Source organism: Camelus ferus, chromosome 3 (assembly GCF_009834535.1).
Source record: "Camelus ferus isolate YT-003-E chromosome 3, BCGSAC_Cfer_1.0, whole genome shotgun sequence".
NCBI classification, from domain to species: Eukaryota; Metazoa; Chordata; class Mammalia; order Artiodactyla; family Camelidae; genus Camelus; species Camelus ferus.
In genome coordinates, this window is record NC_045698.1 from 24203134 (window position 1) to 24230639 (window position 27506).

Sequence of the window (27506 nt, forward strand, 5' to 3'; positions counted from 1 at the left end):
ATTTTCTGCTAAGAATTTCTTGAGTGTACAGTTAGGTTACTTTATCTTGAAATAGCCTGTTAGGCTAATTATCTTGAAATCCAGATTATGTAGGTAATTCAAATCAGAGGTTCACTGTAAATACTTTTATGTGGCTAATGAAGGGCAAATCTGGTTAAGTCCAGGAAAAAAATGGCAATTTAAGCAATTGAATATAGGATGAAAATAAGACAGCTGTATTCAGAATTCATTGCTAAACACCCATATCTCAAGAAGTTAATTACAGGTTGTAAACATAAACTGGATCAACAAGTGAGTTTGAAGACCCAAAGTTAATATTTTTTAAGTGTCTGTTGTAGAGTTTTAATGGAACTTATAATTTAACAATTGTCAGTTTCCATGTAAAGGTATTTTTTTGTCCCCAGTTATTTCACTTTCACAGTCATTTATGTAGATACCTCATTTGAATGAGAATTCCTCATCTCCCAAGTCCATATTCATTTAGAAGTCAACTTGTTTTGCAGGGGAGGATATAGCTCAAGTGCTAGAGCACATGCTTAACATGCATGAGGTCCTGGGCTCAATCCTGAGTATCTCCTCTAAGAATAAATAAATAAATAAACCTAATTACCCCCTCCCCAAAAAAAGTTAAAAAATTAAGGGGAAAAAGTCAACCTGTTTTCATAAAGATCTTCCTTTAGACTACAATTTAAATCCAGTGTAATTCTGTTTAACTTTTGATACAATGTTATAGGCAAAAATAGATCCCTCTTCCCTCAGGAGGAACAACAGGCAAATCTCAGAGGGAGCAAAACCAGATGGAGGAAGAAAAATTTTTTTTTTACTCTGTTCAACACCCTCCCCACTACCCCAGTTCCATTCTCAGATGGTGCAAGGTCCTGTTTCTCCTTACACTCAAAACTTCTCAATTCCCACCCATTACCAGTTTACAAGCCAAGGCCATATGGTATCTTCCCTCTTTGGAAAAGAGACAGGTGTTTGAATTTTGAGTAATGAGTTGATGAGACAGTGTTGTGTGCCTAGAAACTTGAGGTTTAGAGTTGGTTTGTTTTGATTGTGCAGGGGGCAGGTTACTAGGGAAGAAAGGGACAACCTTCCTAAATTTTGGGTACCCTAACCCTGTATGATAAATTTTGTTAGCAAGAGAACCAAACCTAACCATATGTGGTTGACAAATATAAACTACAACTAATAACTGATATATATATATACATTTCACATTACAGTGAAATAAATTGATGTATCGAGGCATTTTAATAACAACTAGGATACAATTTTGACACCTTATCAAATTGTTTGGAACAGTTGTACAGATCTTGCCTCCCATAATACAATGTATCAGTTAGATCAACCAAAACCTGCTGCTTAAATATAATCCCTTAACTGCATTCTTAACCTAAATCAATCTTGGAAATGAAGGTTTATAGGCCACAAAGTTAGGATTAAAGAGCAATGGATGGATGGGTCAGCACAATTTCGTCCACATTGGTGGTAAAACATTTAGTACTGTGTTATTTTAAAGCGTGTTGATGCTTCCCTCTTAAATTGCTTCAGTTTAAGTCATCTTATTTTCTGTTATTTCTCATGCAAACTGGCCAGGATAAGCAATACTAGAGATCTCATTAAGTGGTAACCGAAGGTAACTGAAAAGAGTTTAAAACCTGGTTTATCCAACCGAATCCTGCCATTGATTAGTTGGGGAGGCTTGAGCAAACCGCTTGACTACTTCAAGCCTGAGTTTTCTCATCTGTAAAGGCAGGGCTCAAAATGAGGAGTTATCTTCAAAACCTTACAAGATGTTTTCCAGAATCTTATCCCATCAGACTTCTATCTCAGCTCTCAGGTTGCCTGCCCATTTGGTGTCACCCTGACTGCCCGTCTGTACCCCTCACAATGATACCCACGAGGCCCCGCCCCTCCCGCCGCGGCCCCGCCTCCTCCCCGCCGCGGCCCCGCCTCCTCCCAGCCGCGGTGCCCCCTCCTCCCCACCGCGGCCCCGCCTCCCTCCCGCGCGACTATTTCCGGAACAGAGCCCTCCCCCCGCCCATGCAGAGCCGCCGGCGCCGGCGCCGCCCCCTTCGCGCTGCCGCGTGCCGCAACCCGCGCCGCCTTTCGCCGCCGCGCGCAGCCGTCGCCCCGCGCCGCTGTCGCCGCCGCCGCGCTCGCTGGCTGGCCCGGTGCGGGCGCCGGGCTCCCGCCGCAGGAGAGGATCGTCCGCGCCGCCACCACCACTTCGGCCCGGGCCCAGGTTCTGGCCCCGCCCCGGGCCCCGGCCCGAGCCCCCCGCCCGGCCGGGCGATGAAGTGTCACTACGAGGCGCTGGGGGTGCGGCGCGACGCCAGCGAGGAGGAGCTCAAGAAGGCCTATCGGAAGCTGGCCCTGAAATGGCACCCGGGTAAGTACTCCCAACCGCCGCGGCCCCGGCAAAAACCTCGGCCCCCCCGACCTTTCTCACCCCTCTCCCCGGAGGAACTCGGGGAACCTGGCTGTGCCCCGACCTACCGGCCCTGTAACTCCCCTCGCCCTGGACACCGTGCCCGCGCCCCGCCCGGCGCCCGGCCAGGTGGCTCCTGCGCAGCCCTGGCGGCGAGCGTCCTCTGCATCCCTCGCCGGACGCAGCCCTCCACCCCTAGGCTTCAGTCAGCCCCGAGCACCCCATTCCTTCCCAAACGCACCCGGCTTCCCGCATTGCCACTGGATGGGGAAAGATAACCTCCCAGCGACTTCACCTGCTCCTCCCACCCCATCGCAGACAGCCCCGAGGGAGGAGGAGTCTCGCGGTCTTAACCCAGTCCTGCCTCCGGTTTGTCCCTTGTTTGAGTCCCCTGCAGCTCGGCTTCTCCGGACTTTTCCTCGGCTACCTTTAACTTCATCAAGGAATCTCATCCACTGAAGTGTAATTAACACAAAAGAGCAAGTAAAAATTCTTTTAAATAGCTGTACTTTTTTTCTTTCTCTTTTGGTAGGCCAAGTGACCCTGTACTTCGCTTCGGGAGTTCGGCAGATTAAGAGTTTTCATTAAGTGTCTTCCCTAGTGAAGTTTATGTGTTTACTTAGAAGTGTGCTTCCTTTGGGTGTTTTGTTTGGTTGTAGTCCAGGCCTGTGTGACTTTGGTGAAGTAATCTGATCATCTGGACTGGGAAACTAAGACAGTATTTGAATCTCAGCTTTTTGAGGTTTCTAAGGGGCCTTCATATTAGCACTAATCCATAAGCATGTTTATAGTCTCCAGTATATGCACCATCAGCACCCTGTGGATTCTGAAATGCTAAGACGGAGACCTCAGCGTCTTGCTTGGAAAACACTCCTTTACACACACATAAAGTTAAATATGAGTGCAAACAAAATAGCACGACATGTATAATTGGTAGTTGGATTAACAGAACAACTAATAAATGCGCCCAGGAATTCAGGGGAGGGGATTTTCACTACGGACTGAGAGGCAGTGAGGCTTCCCCTTGGCAGAAGAGCCTGGACTTTAGGTGGGTCCTGGAGGAATGGAATTGGAAGAAGAGAATTTAACCGTATGGGAAAGAGCACCGTGGTGGACGACAGGTGGTCCAGGGGACAGTTTGACTGAAGACAGTGTTTATTGGAAGTCTGAAAATACGGTTTGAGAGACGTGCCGAAGGAAGGGCTCCGGGCCCAAAGTAGTTGATGGAAAGGGAAATAAAGGTATGAGTTTGTTGCTTAAAGTTACAATGATTACCAACCGAGGAACTGAAAAAAATCTGGTATATACTGAAACAGAAGAGGTAAATGAGCTGAATGTTCATCACAGCAGGAAGTCATTAGCTATATCCAAAATTAATAAATCCAAAAATCATTTAGAAGCATGTTCTTAGAGTAATAGAGGCTACTGTTAGAAATCGAGTTAGGAATTCTTTGACTCTCTGGGTGGGAAAGGGTGAGGAAGAGGATTAATGCTTGTGACCAAATGATAATATCATTTTGATGACCAAATTAAAACTTTTTTTGAGTGGTAGTTTGGGGTTAGATTGTAAAGGGCTTTGAATGTTAGGCTAAGGACTGTGAAATTTGTTTTTCCAATAATGAAGAGTTGAGGCTGGTTTTATTAAGATATCTTGGGGAAAAACTATGAAGGCAGCTGCATGGCTTGAGGAGGGATGGAGACAGAAGTCAGGTAGAGCCCACTGTGGGAAAGTAAGGGCCAAAACCAGGCTTGGGATCAGTGGGAGGAGTAAGGCCTGGGTTGAAGAGATGTTACAAAGGAAAATTACCAGATTTGGTGATTAATTGGAAACCAGTGCAGGGAAGAAAGGAAGTGTTCAAGTGTTGCTAAAATATCAGTTAACTACTTTGAAACCAAATGTGTTAGGAGCTAAATGTGTATAACTTCTTTGAATTTCATCAGAATTGATAGCATCCTAAACACCTTGGTTTGAAGATGCCTCTACATCTGAGGGATAAATATTCTCCCAGGAGACACTTGATTTTGATATACTTTGCTGGCTCATTAATTTAAGGCTGTCACTCAGCAAATGTTTCATTTCATTCTGTGTGCAATGTACTGCACTAGAAGTTTCCAAGGTTAACATGTGGGTTGGGCTTCTAAGGCTAATATGTATCTCAAATAGAAAGGCTACCTGGTTTCATTGTTAAAAAAGGAAGAAATGATCTTTATTTCTTTTATTGAGGGACTGAGGATAATTTCCAGTAGGGTCAATAGCACTGCCTAGTGAGGTCACTCCTTGTGAAAGTCAGGCTTTCAGTAATGCACCTGATGACTCTTCCCCGAAAGCTTTGCTGTGTGAACTGGATAAGAATGGTCCCTGCCTTGCTGGCCTGAGCTGTCTTCTGCAAGACACAGAGAGGAAAATAGGCAGTTTCAGTCTGGTAAGACAGGGCTGTGTGAGGGCAAACACAAGGTGCTTATGAACACAGGTACCAGCCTGGACTGGGTTTTTGTGTGGGTGGGATAGATGTGCATCCATGAAGAAGTGACATCTGGGTTGAGGCCAAAGGGGGAATGCAGGGAATGTAGGACGTGGGAGGCAAGAGGAAGCATGGCAGAGCCCAGGAACCAGAAAGAGGTGAGCCCAGCCAGGTCCTGAAGGTTGTGGTCAGCTGGATTAGGTAGACTGGATTTTAATTTAAGGGTTTTGAGAAGCCATTGAAGAGCTGGAAGCAGGGGAAATGACAGGTTTGTGTTTTTCAAGTATATCTCTGGCTGTGATGGGGAGACTGAATTGATTAGTGGCAAGGCTGGAGGTGGGGAGACCAGCAAGTCCAGGGACACTGATGTCACCCAGGATGACGATAGGACCTGGGGGTGGAGACTCTGAGTCATGTGCCAAAATCCTCAGTGAGCAGGAGGAGTGGTTGGGAGATCTGTGGACAGTGAGAGAGAGGGGAGGAAGGTGTGATGGCCAAAAGGTCTGCATCTGGACAGAATACTGGTTTGTACTCAGGTTGAGTAAGTGATTGGTGACCAGGAGGATGTCATTTCTACTGCCGGACCTGTGAAAGTTGTAGCAGGAGGAGCCCGGGAGGCCTGCAGGGAAGTGGTGTTCTCAGGTAGCCTGGTCTCAGTCAAGGCAGGGCTTAAATGACATGATCCATGAAATGTTCTAGAAGGTACTGTGAAAAGATTTGGGAGAAATTGGAAGAGGGCGTGAGTGGATCAAGAGAAAAGTGAGAAAAATAGTATAAGAATGTCTTTTAAACTCTAATGACTGGATTTGCAATACCTGTGGCTTTTGCATTTGGCTAATAATTAAGGTGGGCTTCCCATTTTTGGGGATTGATTTTTAGTTTATTACACTCAGGCTTTTTAGATCTCAGTTCAACCTCCTTGTCAACCAGGTATAGGCATATTTAAGTGAAATAAAAAGCCATATGACAGATTGAAACAATTATGTGAAAAAGAAGTTTCAATAAGAGATTAGATCTTACTTTCACATGGTGCGTTGATGCATTTTATGTGTAAAGCTTTAGCTTTCTCCAGATTTCTCTGAGGGAGGAATGAAGTGGGAAGAAACAGTACGACAAAGTACAGCACAGATAAAAAGGTGAAGAAGAACCACCCACCTGCCACCCCGAGACAGTCACCTTTTCTTTGTTTCATGGCAGAAGATCTAGTTACTGGCTTTTTCTGCCATTCTGATTGAATTTGAACTGTGGGGGGTTTTTTTGTTTGTTTATCTGACAAAACTCTTATTAATGATTTGATGAAGATATAGAAATCATGAGTTAGATTGTCACTTTGAAGGTGAATCGCGATTGTGTTCAGCTGCAGGTGACAGGAAGCTGACTATAGTGGCCAAACCAAATAGTCATTTTATTTTTCTAACAAGAAATCCAGAAGTGGCCGATCTTGGTCACTCCAGCTGCTTGATGAAGCCATCAAAGACCTGCTTCATCATCCTGGCCATAAGGCGAGTCCTTACATCAAGTGTAAGCAGTTAAGCCTCAAAGAAGTTTGTTGCTGTCATGTCGAGGTGCAGAGAGGCAGGTGACCCCCAGTGTAGCAGCTCTGCTCCATGAGGTCCTTGGACTCTGCTCAGCACCTATCAGATGGGGCCTCCTCTTCTGAGACGGCAGCCCAGGATCCCAGGCAGCAGGGCGGAGGAGGAAAGGGTAAAGCAGGGACACAGTGTTTGCTGGTAGCCTTTTAAGGGAGAGTCTTAAAAGCCGCCATAGTACTTTTGTAGATTTTATTGACCAGCGCTTAGTCACATGGTCATGCCAAGCTTCAAAGGAGACTGGGAATGGAAACTTTATTTGGGGACCAGATGCCCCCATAAAATTAGGATTCCGTTGTTACTGGAAGAAGGGGATAAACTAGCAGTGTCTGCCTCAGTCTTCATAATCTGCCAGCAGCAGTATATCCTGGGTTTGAGCAGGACACAAGGGATGAGCTAAGGGGAGATGAATTTTTTTAACTGGGTACATTACCACTATTAACAGAGTTTTGTTAGGAAGAAGAGGAGAATAGATGTCGGGTATACAATTAGTAGTATATGTTACAGAGTGGTAAGCAAAATCTAAAATATGTAATTACAACAGGATACTGGTGTCTTGTTCTTAGAACCCTGTCGCAGCAGGGCTGACACAGGGTGGAATTTGATAATATTTGTTGGAAATAACAGAAAACCTAGCTACAGTGGGTTAAGTAAATTAAGAATTTATTTTTCTCAACCACAAGAAGTCCTGGAGGTGGTGCCTGTTGACATTGTTTCAGTGGCCAAGTAATGTCACTGTGAGGGTCTTGACTTTTCCTTCATAGTCTCAAGATGGCTACTGAGGCTCCAGCTGTCATGTCCACATACAAGACAAGAAGGAAGAGGAAAGAAGGAAAATACATCAATAGACACCTGCTTTCATATCATTGGTCAGAACTGTGTCACATGCCCATTTCTAGCAGCAAAGGAGGCTGGATGAGCTAAAATACTTGCTTATTTTATAGCTTATCCAGCCTCCACAGTAAAGGCTATGAGAGAAAAAGGAGGGGGAGGTGTTGGATGATCTAATAACCTTTAGTGTCTGCTGCAGAATGGATTAAGTGCTGTATTTGAGTTAAAGTTTTGTTATATAGTCATTAATTAGCTTGTCAGTAATTAATATGAAAAATACTTGAAACTTCGTCAGCTGTAAATTCAGTATGACTTAATGTGTTGCTGTTGCTAAAGCTAATGTAATTAGCTATAGTGCATGGAATTAGAGTGTTGAGGAGTTAATAAATGGCCCCTTGATCGTAGGCTTCTGTCTTGACTACATTTGAAGTAGAGGTATCATGGTGTGCGGTCAGAAAGGGGAGCTTTGGGCCAGAGAAGAGGTAGGCTAGGAGATGACCCACTGGGCTGCTCTGTGGAAGAGGAGTCAGACCTGCATTGTACTACCTCACATACAGCTGGGCTCCTGTGATGGAGTGTTGTTGTTTTTACCCTTTTCAATCCCAAGGGACCATGATTCTAAAATACCTAGAGCTTTTTGTGTTAAAGCATCTTAGCAAAAACAGCTGTATTGAGGAGATCATATTTATTTCCCTGTGGAAGGAGCACTGAAAACCTCTTTAAATAAAAACCATTTGTGTTTTCCTTGAACAGTCTGTTTCAAGAGTTGTTACTTAGAGATATCCGATCGCTTTATAATTTTGACTGTGAAATATTTTGTAAATACACTTTTTTACTTTTTAAATAACGGAGCAAGGTAATATGCAATGAATTTTATATAAATGATTTTCAAGTTGTTTGATATATTTCATCTAGGTTTTGCTTGACTCAGTGTAAAGTTGTCATTTTGGTTAAGCTGTGCAAACAATAGTACCATGTGTAGCATTTTGAAACATTTTCTAAAACCGCTGTCTTGCTGCCGCTATTAATGCGGCATTGTGAGGAACTGTGTAAAGATATTTTTGTTACAAACCTGTGGACCTGTTGAATACTTTTAAAATAAAAAATTTTATCCCATGTTTGCTTGTTTTGTATAGATATTTCTCTTCTATATAATGCTTAAAATATTTTCTTTCCTTATGTACTGTACAGTTAATCCTATTTGCCATCATCTTGAACATAAAATGTGTATTTAGAATATTTGTATAACTGTATAAAATAAAAAAGGAGTTATGTGGTCAGTGCATTGTTTTCTAAACTCATTTTGTTTTAAAAGTTAATGAAAGGCATATTAAAATTGAATAAAATATGAAATATGGCAAAAAAAAGAGCTGTACAAATTGCTACACTGGAGAAGGCGTTGTCAGTGTCAGTTTTTGAGCAGAAGGCCACTTGAAGGACTTGAAACGGTATAATGGTATCTGAAAAGAGGAGGTAGGGTGCCCCTGAAGGCCTTGCTTTAAGGCTATTTCTGTCATATATTCTTGCCTCTTAGAAGGCAAGTATTGAGTTGTAGCTTAAGGAACATTGATATACTTCATAGTAGATTTAAGATATTTTGCCTTCTGAGTGTGTGAGTCATCTATTGCTGTGTAACAAATTGCCAAAAACTTAGGGCTTAAAATAAACAGCAAATATATTCACTGTATGGACTCACACAGTTTCTGAGGATCAGAATCAGAACAGTATAGCTGGGTGGTTTGGCTCAAGGTTCCTCACGGAGCTGAACCATCACTGTCTTCAAGCTCACTCACATGGGCATGGCAGGCCTTGCTGCTTGTCGGCTGTGGACCAGAGGCCTCCGTTCTTCACCGTGGGGTGTCCTCCTGCTGTGGCACCTGCTGCTTCCAGGGTGAGCTGGGAGAGAGCGGGCACCCAGGATGGAAACTGCAGTCTTGCATAACGTAATCTTGGAAATAATGTCCTGTACCATCATCACTTCTGCCGCCTGCTTTTGATTGCACAGACCAGCCGTAGTGACATGGGAGGGGACCCCACAAGGGTGTGAATGCCACGAGGTGGGGGCCTTGGGGCCATCTTGGAAGCTGGCTACCACTTTGAGGCAGAGATGCTATCTGAATTCCACGGTTAAGGAAGCACAACTATGGGACAGTAGTATATATTTTTAAAAATATATGAGCTTTTGGGATGTGTTGATAAGAAAGAAAACCTTAAGGACAGTGGTAAAGACAGATCAAACACAATCTAGCACTGAATAGTAACAGCTTTTCTATAACTGACTTGATGTATATATTTTGATCCTTTTAGAAATAAAATGTGTACTACTCAGAGTTTTCTGTTTGTGGATATCCAGATTGAGTGCCCAGTGATGCACTGAGGTTTAGGGAAAAGCATGAAATTTCTGGTCAGGTTGACACTTATAGCAGATCCTGATTATCAGCTGTCATCTGTTATCTCTGCTTTTCTCTGGTGGTTTTTCTTCGTTTTGTACACTCATCTATTTATGGAGTTTGTGATGAAAGAGGTCCCTTTTAGATTCTGTCCTCTACTTTCTGGATGACTGAATTTCTGTGCCCTTATTTTAACAGATAAAAATCTGGATAATGCCGCAGAAGCAGCTGAACAATTTAAACTAATCCAAGCAGCATATGATGTGTTGAGTGACCCTCAGGAGAGAGCATGGTGAGCATCACGCTGCCCCTCCCGGTGTGTCTTGGTGGAAAGAATTGCCAGTAGGGTTTTTAAAAAAATTTTTTTAAATATGTTAAATGGTTTGGGGTGTGTTGAAGTACCAGTCACCTGTTCACTATACAAAATGCAATATTTAGGTAGGCGGGAACCTTAGAGATGATTACTCCAACTCTGGCTTTATAGATGATGAAACAGGAAGTTTGGCAATATTAGATAGTTTTAATTTTGATACTTATGAAGTGACTTCTCATTAAGTAAGGTCTCTTTGATGTCTGACAAATTTACTGGTGTCAGAAAAGGAAAAATGTTGACTTGTCCTTGAAAAACAAAACTGTTTTCATCAAGAATTGTAATATTTTCCCAAGAACTATTTTATATGAAGAATTTGAGTTAAGCTTCTCCATTATGACAGATACTCGAACTAATAATGACCTGATCTTTTAATACATTTCGACACAAACATTTCTACATTTGGAGTTCTGAGTTTCCAGATTCTTGATGAACTTTTGCTACAAAGGAATAGGCTTTAAGCCCTGACATAACTGTGTGAGATCCTGCTGTTACAAGGAGCAGGTGGGTGTTCAGATCAACCATGCACATCTTCTGCGTGTTAGTCTACAGCATGGCTGGCCGACAAGAGAGAGAGGCTGTAAAGAAGATTCTTATTAAATTGTCTTTTATATGAAAATCAGAGAATCCTCAGTTTTTCTCCTCCTAAGAAATTTGGAGATCTGGCCTTACAAATGCTTTTGCCTTCCTTTGGAAACTTTGAAAATTTTCCCTGCCTTTCTTTATCGTGGTACATGTTGGTAAATTTTCAGATCTCAAATGTGTGACTGGTCTGTGGACTAGATGACGTCCACTGCTGTCCCACTCAGTACAGTTTCTTCCCTGTGAAAGTGCAGCTCCTTTCTGGGAGAGTCGGTGCAGTTCCCTGGCTGATGAAACTTCCCTCTCCATGCGGCCTAGTCCTGTGTAACGCCTGTGTTGTATTAGAGGTTGCAGTCATAGCTTTTTAATCAGCAGTCTGTGAAAGATGACTAAGTCTTTTCATATTGTTATTTTTCTTAAAATGTTTTGATTGTGGCTTGGCCACAATTAAAATGTGCAATAATGATCTTTTGGCTGTTTCAGAGTAAGGAGTTCTTTGGAATTCTTATTTATTCAGCCTTCCCTCTTGTTGCTAATTGTTTGTGTTTAGGTATGATAATCACAGAGAGGCTCTGCTTAAAGGTGGGCTTGACGGGGAATATCAAGATGACAGCTTAGACTTGCTTCACTATTTCACTGTGACCTGTTACTCTGGTTATGGAGATGATGAAAAGGTAAGACATGAACTCACTCATAATTTCCAATCAAGTGCTTAAGTAAGACTCTCAAATACAAAGAGAATTCTTAAAATTATTCTGTAATAGAAAGTGAAACTGTTCATTTTGAAAACTGAAAACCCATCACCTTTCTGTTTAAACTGTCAGCGTGTAAAAACCACGAGTTGAAACTAAACGTACTTGCAGGGACAGAGCTTGGGGCTGCAATTCTTCAACATCAGAGGTTTCCATGTTACATTTTAAACTCTTATTCTGTGATTAGACTACAAAAGTATTAAGACTTCATGTTTCTGTTACTTTTTTTTAGGGCTTTTATACAGTGTATCGTAACGTTTTTGAAATGATTGCGAAGGAAGAGCTAGAATGTGCTTTAGAAGAGGATGTCGAGGACTTCCCAACTTTTGGAGACTCCCAGAGTGACTATGATACGGTAAAAGAAAACTGCATTGCCACGTTGTGATTAGCATTCATCAGTGTGTCGTTTCCCCCCATTTCTTTTTTTAAAAAAAATGGATTCTAGATCTTGGTCCTATCCTGGGACTCTCCTCCTCTTTCTTCCTTCCTGGTCGCCTCCCCTATTTACTTTTCCTTATTTATTGATCATGGTTCCATTCCACTAATTTCTTCATCAAATTTATTCTGAAGAACGATTTATTTTGGAAAGCCTTCAAAGGTCTGTCTTCTCTATTGATTAATGGTAATGATGAATATATATATATGAAAAAAGGAGGTTAGATATTTTGCAGCACCAGTATCTCTGCCTTACTAAAAAAGACTAAAAACCCCAGCAATATGCCCATTTTCTCTGTCACTAGGTAGTCCATCCTTTCTACGCTTACTGGCAGAGTTTCTGCACTCAGAAGAACTTTGCTTGGAAAGAAGAGTATGACACACGACAAGCTTCAAACCGCTGGGAGAAACGCGCCATGGAAAAAGAGAACAAAAAGATTCGAGACAAAGCAAGGAAAGAAAAGAACGAGCTTGTCCGCCAGCTGGTCGCTTTCATTCGTAAAAGAGATAAAAGAGTGCAGGCTCATCGGAAACTGGTGGAAGAACAGAACGCAGAGAAGGCGAGGAAGGCCGAGGAGATGAGGCGGCAGCAGAAGCTAAAGCAGGCCAGGTATGGGGTGCACGACTGGGTCCTGCCCTGACGGGGTGTGCGTCCCAGGGAGCATCAGCGAGTACCTGGCGTGGGGGCTTCAGTTCTCATCCTGGCTCCATCCTTCTGTTTTACATCCTGGCATTGGATGAGACCTTCATCTACTGTGAAAAGATTTTTCTTTTGACTTGGATGTTTTCTTTCAGAGGCTTTTTATACTTGAGATTCTTTACAGACTCTTCTAACATTTAATAATAACTAACGTTAATTGAACTCTTACTCTGTACAAGGCCCTGTTCTGAGTGCCTTTCTCACAGTAATCTGTGAAGCAAGTTCTGGTTTTTATCCTCTTTCTTTTGAGGAAATGAGGCAGACAGGCCCGGGGTCACATAGCTAGTAAACTGCAGAAGTGGAAACTGGACCCAAGAAGTCAGTCCAGCACCCTGTAGTACTCCACTTTGTCAGTGTACTCTTAGATATTTAGTTCATCTTAGTGCCTTTAAAGTATTGTTGTTGTGAGTCACTGTAAAAGCATTGTGCCCAGAGCATTACAGCATTCTTTAAAAAAAACTGTTCACTTCTTGAGAATTCTGCCCACCTCATCTTTGGAATATTAGCACTTTACTTGATACATATGATTTAAAACCACCTGAAGACTTTTTAATGAGTTACTGAGAGTTATATGTTTGGAAACTCATTATCTAGTGGAGCAATTAAAATCAGCCACAGAACAAATAACAGATTTAAGTGACTTTGCCCATTTCAACCAAGCACAGGTTTTAAGTTTGTAAGCACTGACAATGTGCGAGGAAGAAGCTCTCTGGGGGATGGATTTTTAAGTCCCAAAAGTAAATAAAACAAGTACAGAGACTGTGCTGTGTGTGTCTAGACTGGCAGAGCAGTACAAAGAGCAGAGCTGGATGACCGTGGCCGATCTGGAGAAGGAGCTCAGGGAGATGGAGGCGCAGTATGAAAAGGAGTTTGGAGATGGATCAGGTGAAGATGAAATGGAAGAACATGAGCTCAAAGATGGACTGGATGGTAATTTCTTCCATTCCTTACGGAACTGTAGAAAATAAATGTTTTTTGTGAGCAAGAGTTGTTCACTCACGGTGCTTACAGGAAACTTTAAAGGGCTCAGGTGAGAGACAACAAGGAATGGGAGGGGGTGAAAACCTGGAGATCACCTAGGTTCCAGCCGATTGTTGCCAGTCTCACGTTTGTTTTGTTTGTTTGCTTGTTTTTTAAGTGAAGCTGGAAATCTGGATTTTTATATGCAATCTCCCAACTTTTAAATATAGCAGATAATTGAAATGAAAAACAATTTTGCGTGGCCAAGCAAAAGCAGTCTATAGAAGTAGTAAGATTGCAATAATTTCATTAACAGATTCTTTTCAGACCATGTTTTAAACCATTTGTGCTTCTGGCTGCATGAATATATTGAGAAGTGGGCATGTTGTCAGGTGTAACCGGTTATTATTTAAAAATGCAATTCTGCAGTAGGTCAAGTTTTAATAGCAACTCTTTCCAGAAAAGCTGATACTGTGCAGGAATCTATGTGGTATATATAAATTCTTCCTCTCATTTCTGACTTGTAGAGGGGCTCCTCTTGGCGTGCCGGGCTGTGTCTTTTCTCTGCCTCTATCACTAGAGCACAGGCATGTGACTACCTGAACAGGCGAGGACTGGGCATTATTGAGGAGAGCAATACACCAATTTCCCCCGCTGTCTCTTGCTGTTCCATTAGAAATAGAATTAAATGATCTAAACATAATTTAATCAATTTTACCTTATCTACAAATGTGGTTTTTCAGATGAATAGCCCAAATGATAAAATAACAAACTTTTATTTTTTCCGGATGATTAGGAAATGAAATGTTGTATTAATGAATTAGAAGTAGTATGTGTGAAGGTGCTTTGAAAATTATAAAGTGCTATATAAACATGAGGTGGCATAATTATGTAGTTTTACAATTTATAAGGTGCTTTTACGTACAAGATCTTGTACAATCCTTACACAATGCTTCTTAAATGTGGGTTTTTGCTCATATAGTCATCCCCATCTTACTGATGAAAAAACTAAGACTCTGAGAAGTTATGGGAGATGTCTGAGAATGTGTGAGAGCGTTTTAGATCCAGGTTTTGACTTCAAATCCAGCATTCTGTATTAACTGTTTGATCAAACTATTTGAAAGTATACAAATAATTGGAAAATAATGTCTTATACTAAATTGGATGTATTTTGATCATTTATGATTTCAGATGAGAATGTCCCTCAGAATTATATTACCATTACTTATTATTAGAAAAAAATGTAGAATATAGAAGAAATGCCTTGGGATCTTTATTGATCCATAATAAATTCCCAATGGCAATCAGTTTGTTCATTTCGTGTAGAGGTAGAATGTGGGATTATGCAAGGACTTTCAGTTGAGCTTTTTAGTTGTTAAGATTTTATAGTCTATGTTGATAATAATTATTTCATTGTAATAAAGCTTTAGGCTTATAAAAAGTCTGTAAAGGCAATTTTAAACTTTACGTGTAATATGCTATTTTATGACCTTTCTAATGATGGAATGTTATAAGCTAAGTTTATTTAAGCATTTAAAAGTAGAACAAATTATAAATGTGTTTACACCAAATCTTGTTCGAGTAAACTAAAAAACCTTTGTGGGAAAAAACTACTTTGTAGTGGAACTATGAAAGTGACGTTTGAGTTTTTGAACTGGGCTCACACCTCGGACTCTGAGAATGTTTTGAGTCGTTTTCTAAGCAGACTTGTGAAAATACGTGAAAAGTAAAGTGATCTGTTTAGATGCCTTCCATTGTAAGTCAGTGCTGCTTTTAAAGGCCAACTCAAATCCTGATAACATTGGGGTTTTTTGGATGAGGAAATAACAAAAATTTTAGTTTCTAATTTATGTGCAACTTTTGATCCTTACTAGGGAGTTGTAACTGGTTACCATGTTTTAGATATATGTTCTAATCAGACAGGATTCTGATTGTAGCTTCCATCTCGTAGGTAAAGAGAGTGATGAGGGAGAAGACACAGAACTTTACGATGACCTGTACTGCCCAGCGTGTGATAAATCTTTCAAGACGGAAAAGGCGTAAGTTTAATATCTCTGAACTCGCCTCTTCTTTTGAGGCAAAGTGTAACACTTCTAAAGTTCTTAAATAAATAAATAAATAAATAAATAAATAAGTAAGTAAGTAAGTAAGTAAGTAAGTAAGTAAGTAAATACATACATACATACATACATACATACATAAATAAATAAAGGCTTGTAGCAGTTGGTCCTTAGCCCTCACATGTCATCTTGGGGGAATAGCTTCCCAGCAGGGGAGAAAGAAGAATCTATACCAGCAGCAAAACCTGTCGTGCTGATCCTCGTTCATGCAATGTTCCTGTGTAATAGCTGCTTTTTAAACATGCATGCTGTCTCCAGAAAGAACTGTCACTTGTTTTGGTGAGGAAGGCAGAGTCACACCAGCAGGGAGGCTAACCCACTGCTAGCTGGTCATCTCTCTCCGCTGCTGGGGGCAAGCTCACTGCCAGCTGTCGCGCTCCCGTGCAGGCTGCTGCTGCCCACCCGAGAACGTCACACCTGCCCTGCCTGCAGTGACCACAGGGGAAGCATTAAAAAGGATACTGTCATAAAGTGGTGGTGGTGGGGGGCGGGATACAGGAGAGAATGAGAGTAGAATTAGCAAGGGAAGAGGGAGCAGGACACGTGCAGTAAAGAACAGGAGATGAAAGGGTGAAACGGGCTGTGGAGTCCTAAGTGGTGCTGTGTAACCCGGGGAAGGCGGCGGGGCAGCGGGAGAGGTGGTGTGAGGCAGGCAGGTGAGAAACAAGCAAGGAGATGGAGCAACAGTGGAGGAGCTTTTTAAAATTATTTTTTATTTGGAAATAATGTCAAACTTACAGACAGGCTGCATGAATAGAATATAGAGGTCCACTTGTTGCTCTCATTTTGCCCCATTTGTGTGCACTCATTCTCATGCACAGATAAGATTCTTCTGGAACAGTCTGAGAGTAAGTTACATACATAATGCTCCTTTACCTCTAAACACTGCAGTGTACATTCCTTAAGAATCAGGACTTTCTCTTACATAATCACAGTGCAGCTGTCACTTCTGGAAATGTGTAGCGTTGATACGGTGCTTTTATTCCATTTACTGCCCTTCATTCACTTTTGTCAGTCAGTCCCTTATTAATGTCCTACGTGGCATTTTCCCCACTTCAATACAGGATCTAGTCTGGAATCATGTACTGCGTTTATTTATTTAATCTCATTCAATCTGGACCAGTTCCCTTGTCTTTGCCGCTGACATTTTGGAAGAATACTGACCTTTAAAATGTTTTTTAATAGAATATGTCTCATTTTGGGTTTGTCCGTTTCCTCGTGGTTAGATTCAGGTTATGTGTTCCTAGCTGGAATACTGTATAAACACGTGTTGCTCTTGAGATTTCGTATCTGGAGGCAGAGACATCTGTCTGCCCCTCACTGGTGGTGATCGTTTTGATCATCCAGTCAAGGTGTTATCTTAATTTTTCCACCGTACAGTTAGTATTTTTTTCCTTGCAACATGTTTAATATATGGGGAGACGCTTTAAAGCCGTGCAGATATCTTGGTCTTCTTCAAAATTTCCTTCCTAGATTCAGCATCCATTGATGATTTCAGCTTGTACCAGTCTTCACTGAAATTGTCTCAAAATGAGGCTTTTCTGGTGCCAGAGCTCCGACGTCACTGGTCATCAGTTGTCCTCTGCTGTTCACAGGAGTGTTTATCTACCTGTTGTTAGTGTGAATTTATGAATCTCTTTTCAGTGTTTTATAATTCATTGTTGCCCTTCTCATGCTCAGAGTTTTCCAGACATGGTTAGTGAGAATGAGAATTCCTTGATCCTGGCTCACATGTCCTGCGTCATGTCCCAGTTATATTTGCTTACTTTCTGCCATAAGATGTTCCAATTTCTCCAAGGAACCTTGGTCTTAAGGAGAATTTTAGTAGGAAGGAGGAGTAGTAATCCCAACTAGAAAACCCAAACCTGAGCAGGATGAGACAAAGGGGATAGAGACACACGTTTCCTACTTTCTAGTTTATCTAACCCTCAAAGCTTAAGTGTTGTCAGCTCTGTTCTGTGAGGTGTTACTTAGTTACCATGGGGACACTAAAGTAGACACTGCTTATGGAGTTTTAGACAGAGGGTAGAGATGTGTCTGAATTCACATTTAGGGTGGCGGGAGTGAGAAGGGAGACCCCTCTTGAAAAAAGCAAAAGGAAGTAAACTCCTCTTGTGCTTCAAGGCCCCAGCTTACCAGTTCTCAAATCCAAGGGGTCTTCTTCCTTTTAATGCTAGGATCTTGTTTTGTAATTTCCCAGGGAGCAAATACTCAGTGATTAAGAAGAAACAGTGAGGAAGACTTGAATTCTAAGAATTGGAAAGGAAAGATAATAGAGAATTTGACAAAAAAAAAAAAAAAAGATAGGAAGAAACTATGTAGATGAAAGGACAGAAGGAGTGGAGAGTGCTGGGATACAGGAAAGAGCGCAGTCATGGGCTTCCACTGCACGTGATGCTGCAGAAATCCCGACAGGGTTCTGGGCTGCCCCGTAGTGTCACTAACGTTTTGCTTAGTTAACGGGAAAAAGTTCATTTTAGCTTAGCTGCACTCACCCAGCAACATAGTTGGACACGTGAATTAATCCCATTGCAGCCGCTCACACCAGCTTGTCCTTTCAGCTTGAGGAATCACGAGAAATCGAAGAAGCACCGGGAGATGGTTGCCCTGTTAAAACAACAGTTGGAGGAGGAGGAAGCAAATTTTTCAGGACCTCAAACCGATGAAAATAGTCTGAATGCCAATTCGGAGGAAGAAATGGAGGATGCACCAAAACAAAAGTACTTCCAAAAATGTCTCTCGACCTGTTTAGCACATTTAGAGATTTCATTTAAATGCTCTGTTATCTCAAAGAAGCTCTTCTGTTATGTTAATATTGTCTGCATTTCTTCGAATTAAGGGAAGTTTATAGTATTGAAGGGGGTAAAGAGATAATGTCAAATATGGTTTTTACAGAATATATTATGACTGTATTAAAAGCCGTTTTCCACCTGGGTAGTAGACATGCTAATTACTACTAACTGAGCCAGTTACATTTTTCTAAAACGATAATGTGGATACTTTCCTTTTCTTTTAATGCTTTATGGAATTACTACTTTTTAATGTTTTACTTCTCTTTTATCACTAATATTTCAGTATTTTTTTCTTTTTACTTAGGTGTTTGACATTTTGATTTATATTTGTTCTTAGGCTTTCTAAAAAACAGAAGAAAAAGAAACAGAAACCAGCACAGGTACGTACGTTGGGAAAGTTTTATTAACATTCAGTATCAAGTATAAAGTTGGATGCTCCTGTTTATTCAGTATAATCCGTATTAAGGAGAGGGACTTTTGCTCCCTAATTTCATGTTGATTGTAAAACAGATTACAGTGAGTTGAAAATATTTTGATTTTTCAGTGCTTCACCCTATTATTTGTATGTGGCTAATTTACCTAATTACTATTGTCTGTGTGTTTAAAAATTTTGCATGTGGAATTCCCATAATACAAATTAGCTGAGGGCCCATATTAAAAAAAAAAAATCTGGATATATGTGATGACAAGATTGTCAAGATTTCTTGATGAAATCAAGACAACAATTAAAATCAGAAAGATATAAAAATTTGGGGATTGCTCTTATGTGTATCCAAGTTTATTCTGCCAGTCACATAAATGAAATTTTGGAAAAGGAACATTTGCTTAGAAGCTTGTAATGATTGTAATTCTTGAAAAAAAAATGTTTATATTACTCAAAAATTTAAGTAGTTTAAATATTTCACATGGGGTTCAAATTTAATTTCTATCTTAAGAATTATTTTTAAATGTAGTTTTATGTTGTTATATGTGTAACACAATCTTTAGGATTTTTTTAACCTATACAACAAAATGAGCTTGTCCATTTTACTAAGGATATTTGGTGGTTCTACAGGGAATGGAATTGATTTCTGCCCTATTTTAATAATTTAATCTAATTTTATTAGATTAAGTATTAAATGCTAAGTGTACTGGTTTTTAAGAAAACTTAGGTAACTAATAATTTTTCATAAAACTTTAGGTTTGACTTATTTATGCAAATGGTTATAATATACTAGATAATTTTTATCTGTTTCAATTCCAAAAATGATCCATGACACATGACACTATTAAAACTGTGACTGGAACTTTTTGCCTCAACTGTAAGACCACAAAGCAAATTGTATGTTCCTTTTATAAAATGACTGATAGCATCTTCCACCCAGAGACTCTCCAGTCGTTAGTTTAGAACACATTCTCTTTTGTATGTGCGCCGGAACCACCAGGATGAAGGCAAAATAGAGCGGAGAGGGTTCTGTACCTAACCCAGCGCATCTCATCTCAGTCATGCAGGATAGGCCCTAAGATGGCAACAGCAAACCCATGTGTTTGTCTTTCTTACCAGTGAAAATGCTGCAGTTTACCAGCCCATTCTTCCCCTCCAGAACCATATGTGTTCCTTGACGATGCCTCTTCTTTATGGTTTCTGATTATATCAGGAGGAAAGCCCCACTTCAGACCTAGGGTCACGTAGCACTTTTCCTGACATTTTCTAGGCTGTCTTTGAAGGGGGCGGGGGTGTGAAGACACGTTCGGTAGATGAAAGAGCAGGAGGCAGCAGGTACCGAGAACCGTGAAACTTCGGGCTGGGAGCTGTTTGCATTGCCAAAAAAATTACATTAAGCCAACAAAGATTGCGAAAGAAAACCCAAAAAACTAAAATTGAGAGTAAACAAACAAAACACACTGGCTGACAGCAAGGAAGAATTAATCCAAGAAACTTCTGAACGTAGTATTCTGAACACCATCCATGGGACATACTCTAAAGACAAAATTAACTGCGAAAGAAAAAATCTTGAACTTAGTAGATATTTTGGTGATATTGGAGTAGGATTTCTGAAACTGTTCTATATGTATTGTAGGCTAGAGCAAATGAGTAGATCTATTAGTGTTTTTGGGAACCAGATTCTCTGGTGGGAGAAAGGAAATATAGTCTAGATTGAGGGAAAGAGGTAACACACTGATGTTGGGTGGAATTGGAGGTATCAGTCTGAGCTCATGATATAAAAAAATAAATAATACATGCATGAGCAGAATACACTGAGGGCCTAAAAGTGAATGAGCATCTTTGCTTCTAAATCTCCTTCCCCAGGAAAAGGAGGCAGGGCTTGGTCCTTGGAGAAATGGCTGATTCTAGGGCTGAGGCAGGAAAGGTACAAGGTGAGCCCAGATTATCTATGCCAGAAATTAAGGGAGTAATTCAAAAATCAATGGGGGTAAGTCAGAAGTACCCAGGAGTCAGCTTAGGGGCTTGTCAAATATGGGAAAGTTTGAGTCATCAGGAAGAATAGTGGTGATAAGAGTTTTACACATTGATTTTATTTAAAAAAAAGAAAGTATCTATATTAAGCCTAAAAAAAGAGAGTTGGAGAAAGGAGGCAGACAGAAAAGCTTCATTACAAAAATGTGGATTAGTACAAAAGCAAGTGACAGGACTGACAGAAGCAGAAAGATCACTGTTCTGTATCCACCAATGTAATAAATAGTTCCCATGAGGATCATCAGTAGATGCCAGGTCCATTGGGTAAATCGTTATTAGGGAACTGGATATTGACACAATCTCAAAGTATCACTCTGTACATTACTTATTAGTTAAAAAAGGAAAAAATTACTTTATAGTAGAAAAATTTGGCAGTACCATCCTAACCAAATGATGAGACTTTAATCACTGAAAAGTGGGCACTGACATTTTGTTTCCTGATAAAACGCACTGAGAAGGACACAGCATTATCTTTGCAGTATTCCTGCTTAGAAATGTTTAATCTGCATCTCATTGCAAGGAAACAGTCAGACAAAGCCAAACTCTGGGACATTCTACAAAACCACCATCAAATTGTCAGTATCATGAAAGACAAAAAAATAGAGGAGTACTGTTCTGAAATAAAGGAGATAAGAGAGATACGACAGCTAAATGCAACGTGTGGTGCTTTGTTAAATCCACTGTCGGGGTTACAAAAAAGGACATTATTGGAACGTGAATATGGATTGTGTAACAATAATGTCAGTGTTAAATTCTTGAGCACGAAGAGGGTATTGCGGATCTGTGGGAGAATGTTTCTGTTCTCAGGAGATGCAGTATCTGCCTGCGGCTTACTGTCAGCTCGTGGTGGGGAGTGTTATGCAGAGAGAGGGCAGGAGGGAAGAAGAGAGGGAGAAGCAGGTGTGGCAAAATGTTACTACAAACGGAAACAACTGCTTGCACATAGTGAAGATCTGTTTGCCAGGTGTTTTTTCTTTCATAATGCCTGTTGTTGTTGTTTCTTTTATGTCTGTTGTTGTGTTGTTTTTCCTGACTACGAAATAGTTGCTCATTGCAGATCCTTTGGAAAATATGGAAGAATATAATAAATACCATCCCTAATTTCGCTTCGGGTATTACTTAATGTTGAATTAAATTGTAATCAGATGTTATATATCATTTTCTCTCCTCCATTTTTGCTGATATGTTGTATTTTTCCACATATTTCAATCAGTATCTTTGGAAACATGATTTTTAGAGAGTTTTATAATTTCTCTTCATATATCCAACCGTTCATTTATTGAATATTGGGATTGTTTCCAGTTTTCCCCCAATTTAATATTTCTGCAGTGGGTATTCATGTTCTTAAATTATTCCCTGCCTGTCCTTTTTGTTTCCTGAAGATAGCCTCCTACCAGAGTGCACAGGACATCACCATTGTTTATTACAGCTATTTGGCAACATAACATAAGAAGCCAGTATTACTAGGATATTTATTTTGTAATGGCATGCATGTTTTCTTACCTAGAATTATGATGATAATTTTAATGAAAATGGAACTGGAGAAGGAGTAAAGATTGATTTGGAAGATAACAAACTAAATCAGGACAGTGCCAAAGAATTGGGAGATGGTCCCCAAGAAAATGTGGCTGTCACAGAGACTGTCAAACTATGTGATGACCCCAAAAGTGAAGCGAAAAGGTAAGTCAGTTGCTTAATACTGGTGGTGAGGATGGCTCTTGGTGTAGTGAATAAAGCCTCCTTTCCCATGACTGACACCGTGAGTTAGATGCACCTGTGACTCACGTAACATACATGCATCTGCAGAGGACAGTGTTGGAGGGAGAATGCTGGACGACGTGCTCACAGACGTTTCAGCAGTGCGACCCAAAGCAGAAAGAAGTTGCTCGGACCCGTTTTTGTTCCCCTCATCCTGCTGACATTCTTGTTTTGCTCTGGATCAGTAATCCTTGGCACTCAGCTGAGGTCAAGGCTGCTGATGAGGCCGTGCCCCACTCGCCTGAGCATCACTAACTGAACCTCCGTGCTCGGGCCAGTCCTGTGCCGGCCCGAGTGCGGTCATCAGGGTGTATGTGCACAGCTTGGGGCCTTGCTGCTTGAAGGGGCCCTGCAGTCCTGGAGCTGCACATGCCACCGCCGTCGGCCGGGGGAGGGTCTCGCTCAGGGGAGGCGGCATTCTTTTCCCCCGCCTTCCTCTCCTGGTCTGGCTCTTTGCCCCCAGCCTCCTCTGTTCCTCTAGAGCAGAATGATTTCCTACTCCTTGAGGAAAGATCTCAACAGTAGGTGGCCTAAGGGTTCCTGTCACAGGACTATGAAAAAAAGAGTTCAAATGACAGAGTAAGGTGCGAGCCTGAGTTGAAAATGCCCAGCACTGGAGCAGGAGTGAGGGGTGGTGGCATTTAGGTGGCATAAATGAGGGAAGAGACGCCATGGAGGCCCGGAGGAGGCCTGCGGCTGTAGGAAAGTGAGGACATGACCTCCACAAACTGGCCATCTGGAGGCCTTGAAGCCTGGAGAGTGGAAGGCTGGAAGGGGAAGTTACACACTACTCTGCTGCTCGCTGTGTGTTCCCATTTTACACATGAGGAAACTGAGTCTCAGGTTAAATGACTTGCTCCAGAAACAAAGCTGTCACTTAATCCCATCTGCCTGACTACTTGAAGGACCCAGCCCAGCTCATTCTGTGTGGCCCCAGTGTCCTATACAGGTCTCTTGGGGGCTGCTTGGCTACATGAGGGGTGGGCTGAAAAGTGGGGCTCCAGGCCCTTGACCACCTCCTTCATCTAGAGCTAAAAATGTTTTCACTCATTAGTCATCTTCCCTCGGCGTGGGAGTGTATTTGGGGAAGAAAAAGGGTTCTCACTGCTCACAGTCAAACACTGGCTACCACTGATAAAGTCCAGCTTTCTCATTTTACTGATGTGAGGAAAAGAATCAGAACTCAAGTGACCTCCTCGCTGCTGAGGAGTGGCAGGCTGGGGTCGACACCCCTCCTGGGTGTCCTGACGCCCCAGGCCTTTCTGCCTTCTCTGAGCGCACGGACACCAGCCACCTAGTGAGAGTCTCTTCCTTAAAAAGTGTGTGTATGTGCAGGGTACAGTTTTTTTTTTAAAATTGAAGTAGAGTTGACATATGATGCTATTTTAGTTTCAAGGGTGTAACATAGCAATTCAATATTTATTTACATTACTCATCAATCAGAATAAGTCTAGTAACTATCTTTCTGTGTACAAAGTTACTGCAGGATTATGGGTATATTCCTATGCTGTATGTTACACCCTCTCTAGAGTTCTTTTTAAAAATAAGGGCTTAGATAATAACTTCAGAGACAGAGCTGCTGTCTTTCATAATATGGTAAATTGTTCTCTGGGAATATTATCCTAAATTTTCTTGGATATATTTGTGGCACAACTGTGATGATATTTTATAAGTTAGTAAATGTTAATTTGTTGCCTTTTATGCCATTGTGTCCTTTTCTTGTTTCTTTCAAAGCTGGCTGAATCCTGCGTGATGTTGTAGTCAGCATCTTTAAACGTAGAGGCCGCGTAACTGAAAGCAAACTCTGGGGTCCTGCTTGAAGAGCAGCACCCTTGTGAGGTGCTTGGCCACATTGTGACTCGTTGGTTGTAACCCATCCCATCTGTTCTGCAGATGTAGTTGCACTCAGATTTTACCCTAAAAATTTGGTTAGCACAAATGAGAAGTATGAAGTGACAAAGGAAAATGAAAATTCATATAGAAGACTAAGGAGAGGAATGTTCTGGTGTTAAAGCAGAATAGGAGGCAACTGCCTGTGCTGGCTGGCAGTTTCTGGGTTAAAGAATATGGGGGAAAAACCCGCCAGATCAGCAGGGAGGACATAATCTTCTAATATAAGAAAATACTTTACACTGAACAAATTTAATTTTATGAAAAACACATTATAGTGTCTTTAGTTTTCTCCTTTCACTGTGGAACTGTTGAAATAATGTTTGTCAGAAAAGGTTCAGCAAATTGCCTTTGGGGAACCACAGTTCATGTGGATTATTTGTGAGTGTTGCTGGGTGGCTCTCAAGATGGTTTGCATCAGTAAATGGAGCATTAAGTGCTTTGCTTTTTATGAAAATACACTGTATTAAAGTTCAGAGATATTTTAGGAGTCTTATTTTTGCTTGTGTTTTCACTGTTTTAAATAAATTCCTGAATTTTTGTGTTAAATTTGGTATCTAATGTGATCTCTAAAGTTACTTTCTAAAGCTCTTCATTTATGATATCAAAATGTATTAACTTGGCCATTAAAATGAATGGATTAGCCTTTAAAATGCATGTTACTCTTTTGAGTCTTCTTGGGAGCAAGATGACAGTTAAGAGGTGCATTATTATTGGATTATGCTGAATTCTTGTATTTATTTTCCAGTGTTCCTAAACCCAAAGGAAAGAAAGCCAAAGATGTGAAAAAATCTGTCAAAGTACCTGCTGAACCACAGACAGTGGTAGGTCAAAATTATATTGACAGCTCTTCAGTGGACCTCGTGGTTTAAGCACTGTAATCTGAATTCTTAATTCTAATTCTAAAGATGTGTGTGTGTGGTGAGCCCTTCTGCACCTGCTCCATGGGTGCGGATCCATCAGCGGTTTTCCTTGAAAACAGAATTTATATATGTGCCACTGACATTTGTTTTCTTTAAAGTAAAAAGAAGCATATTGGACATATCCGATTGTACCAGAATATTTACTACTCTGTTTTCCATTACTCTGAAATCCAAAGCCTTGTCCATGTGGTACAAGCTCTTGAATGTCTCAGGACCCTTAAGGTGATGATGTTGGTTAATGACACTAGGCTTCCAAGAACAGCTGCCTCTGTTGAGCCTGTCTTGGTAGCTGTCCATTTTGTTGAAAGGTCTTTATTTTGCAATTATTTGATATTTAATCTCAACATAAGAACACCTCTATCAAATAATAATACTTGTTCTTATTTATGATTTTTTTTTTCCCTTCTCAGAGTGATGTTCTTATCAGCTGCACAACCTGCCATAGTGAATTCCCGTCCCGGAATAAGCTTTTTGACCATCTAAAGGCCACAGGTCATGCAAGAGCACCTTCATCATCTTCTTTAAACAGTGTAACCAGTAGTAGAAGCAAGAAAGACAAACGTAAAAACAGATAGAAATTCTGCCAGTGGTTTTTCTTTTTGATTGTCTCTAAATTTTGAAACCAAAAACCGAACTGAAATCATCTAAAGAGTTAAAATTTCAGTGATCTGCAATTTACTGCATTGTGGAAGATTATTTTTTATCTTGTAAAACTTTTTTTTGTTTAATATATATTTTTTAAACATTTCATTAGTGATTGAATTCTACTTTTGCCATCTGAATTGACTTGAATGTCTCAAACAGGTAAATATTGTAAAATATGCATTCTTGATTCTGTTGCCTCACGTGGACAGAAATGTACAGGGAGAATTAAATTATTTTAACACATACAAAAGCTCCTTTCTGTTTTATTTTGTCAATTTCACTTTAAGTATTTTTATATGACTCAGTGCTTTTATGTTTTATTATGCTTCATGGTCTGTTGAAGACTCAGAACGTTTTAAAATTGTCATAGATTTTTTTTCCCACCTGATACCATGACTCCAGTTCTGATTTTAAAATTGTTTCTAAATAACCTATTGTTGATTACTGCATTTTTTTTTCCCCTCAAGGACAATGATAGGTAGGAACTAGGTGAACATACATGGTTGTGTTTCAAGAATAGTATCCCTTCAAGGTATACTTACTGATTAGAGTTGCGATTTTACTGGCAGTTATCAATAAGATGTAACTTCCTGGTTTTTGAATTGTGGAGGTGGAACAAATTAATTTGCATGGTGCTTCCTCCTTTGGCATGGTGACAGCTGTAAAGCATGATGGATCAAGGTAGCAGATGGTGCAGAATTTATTCTGACTCTTTAACAAGGGATATTCTGCCTTGGTTTTTTTTTTTCTCCCTCCCCACTATTTTCAGAAAATTTTTAATTTTGTTTTTTCCATCATTCAGTGGAGAGAAACTTTTTTAATGAAATATTTTTTCAGTAGGGCTGATGTTTATGCCATCTATTCTGTAACAAAGATGAATGTTAAATCAAAAGAAATATGGAGAATCTTTGTACGTGAGTGTGCAAGTATATGGATCAGTGGTGAGTCCATTTTCAGGATGGATATTAATAGGCAAAGCTTTTAGTTAGTCTTGAAAGTAACTTTGAATTCACCAACTTGAGATGCATACTTTCTATTCATTGAAGTGGTTTCTCTCCTTATACCCTTGAATCGTCAAATGAAGCAATCTTCAGTTGTGCATCAGTTCTGAAACATGAGTCCCCGATGGCAGGGTCTGTTCTGAAAGCTGCATGAACAGTATTGAAGAGGGAGATCGTTCTGTATGATGGACTTGAAAATATACATTTATACATTAATCTTTAACTTTTTTCTTTTAAAGAGATGGATATTTTCTCTACCTTCTTTCCATTCTATTTCCGTCTGATTTCTGTTGCTAATTCCTCCTAATAGTTTTCCCCACTTTCTTGGTCCCTTCAGGGGAAATACCAGTCAGATTTCTGTCCTTGGTCTCTTCCTCCCAGACTTCATCTGAACACTCGCCCCCTTCCTCTAAT

General features: G+C 40.6%; 1 protein-coding gene across 1 annotated transcript; it reads left to right on the top strand.

The window, feature by feature from the left end:
* The first annotated feature begins 2079 nt into the window (after positions 1-2079).
* DNAJC21 (DnaJ heat shock protein family (Hsp40) member C21) lies at positions 2080-26336 on the top strand. The gene is made up of 12 exons (XM_014567826.2): positions 2080-2395; positions 9905-9998; positions 11209-11332; positions 11643-11765; positions 12151-12455; positions 13324-13475; positions 15457-15544; positions 18187-18345; positions 18755-18797; positions 22383-22555; positions 25272-25347; positions 25857-26336. Exons 1-12 carry the CDS (start codon positions 2299-2301, stop codon positions 26019-26021), a joined length of 1599 nt encoding a protein of 532 aa, XP_014423312.2. The 5' UTR covers positions 2080-2298; the 3' UTR covers positions 26022-26336.
* Positions 26337-27506: the final 1170 nt, after the last annotated feature.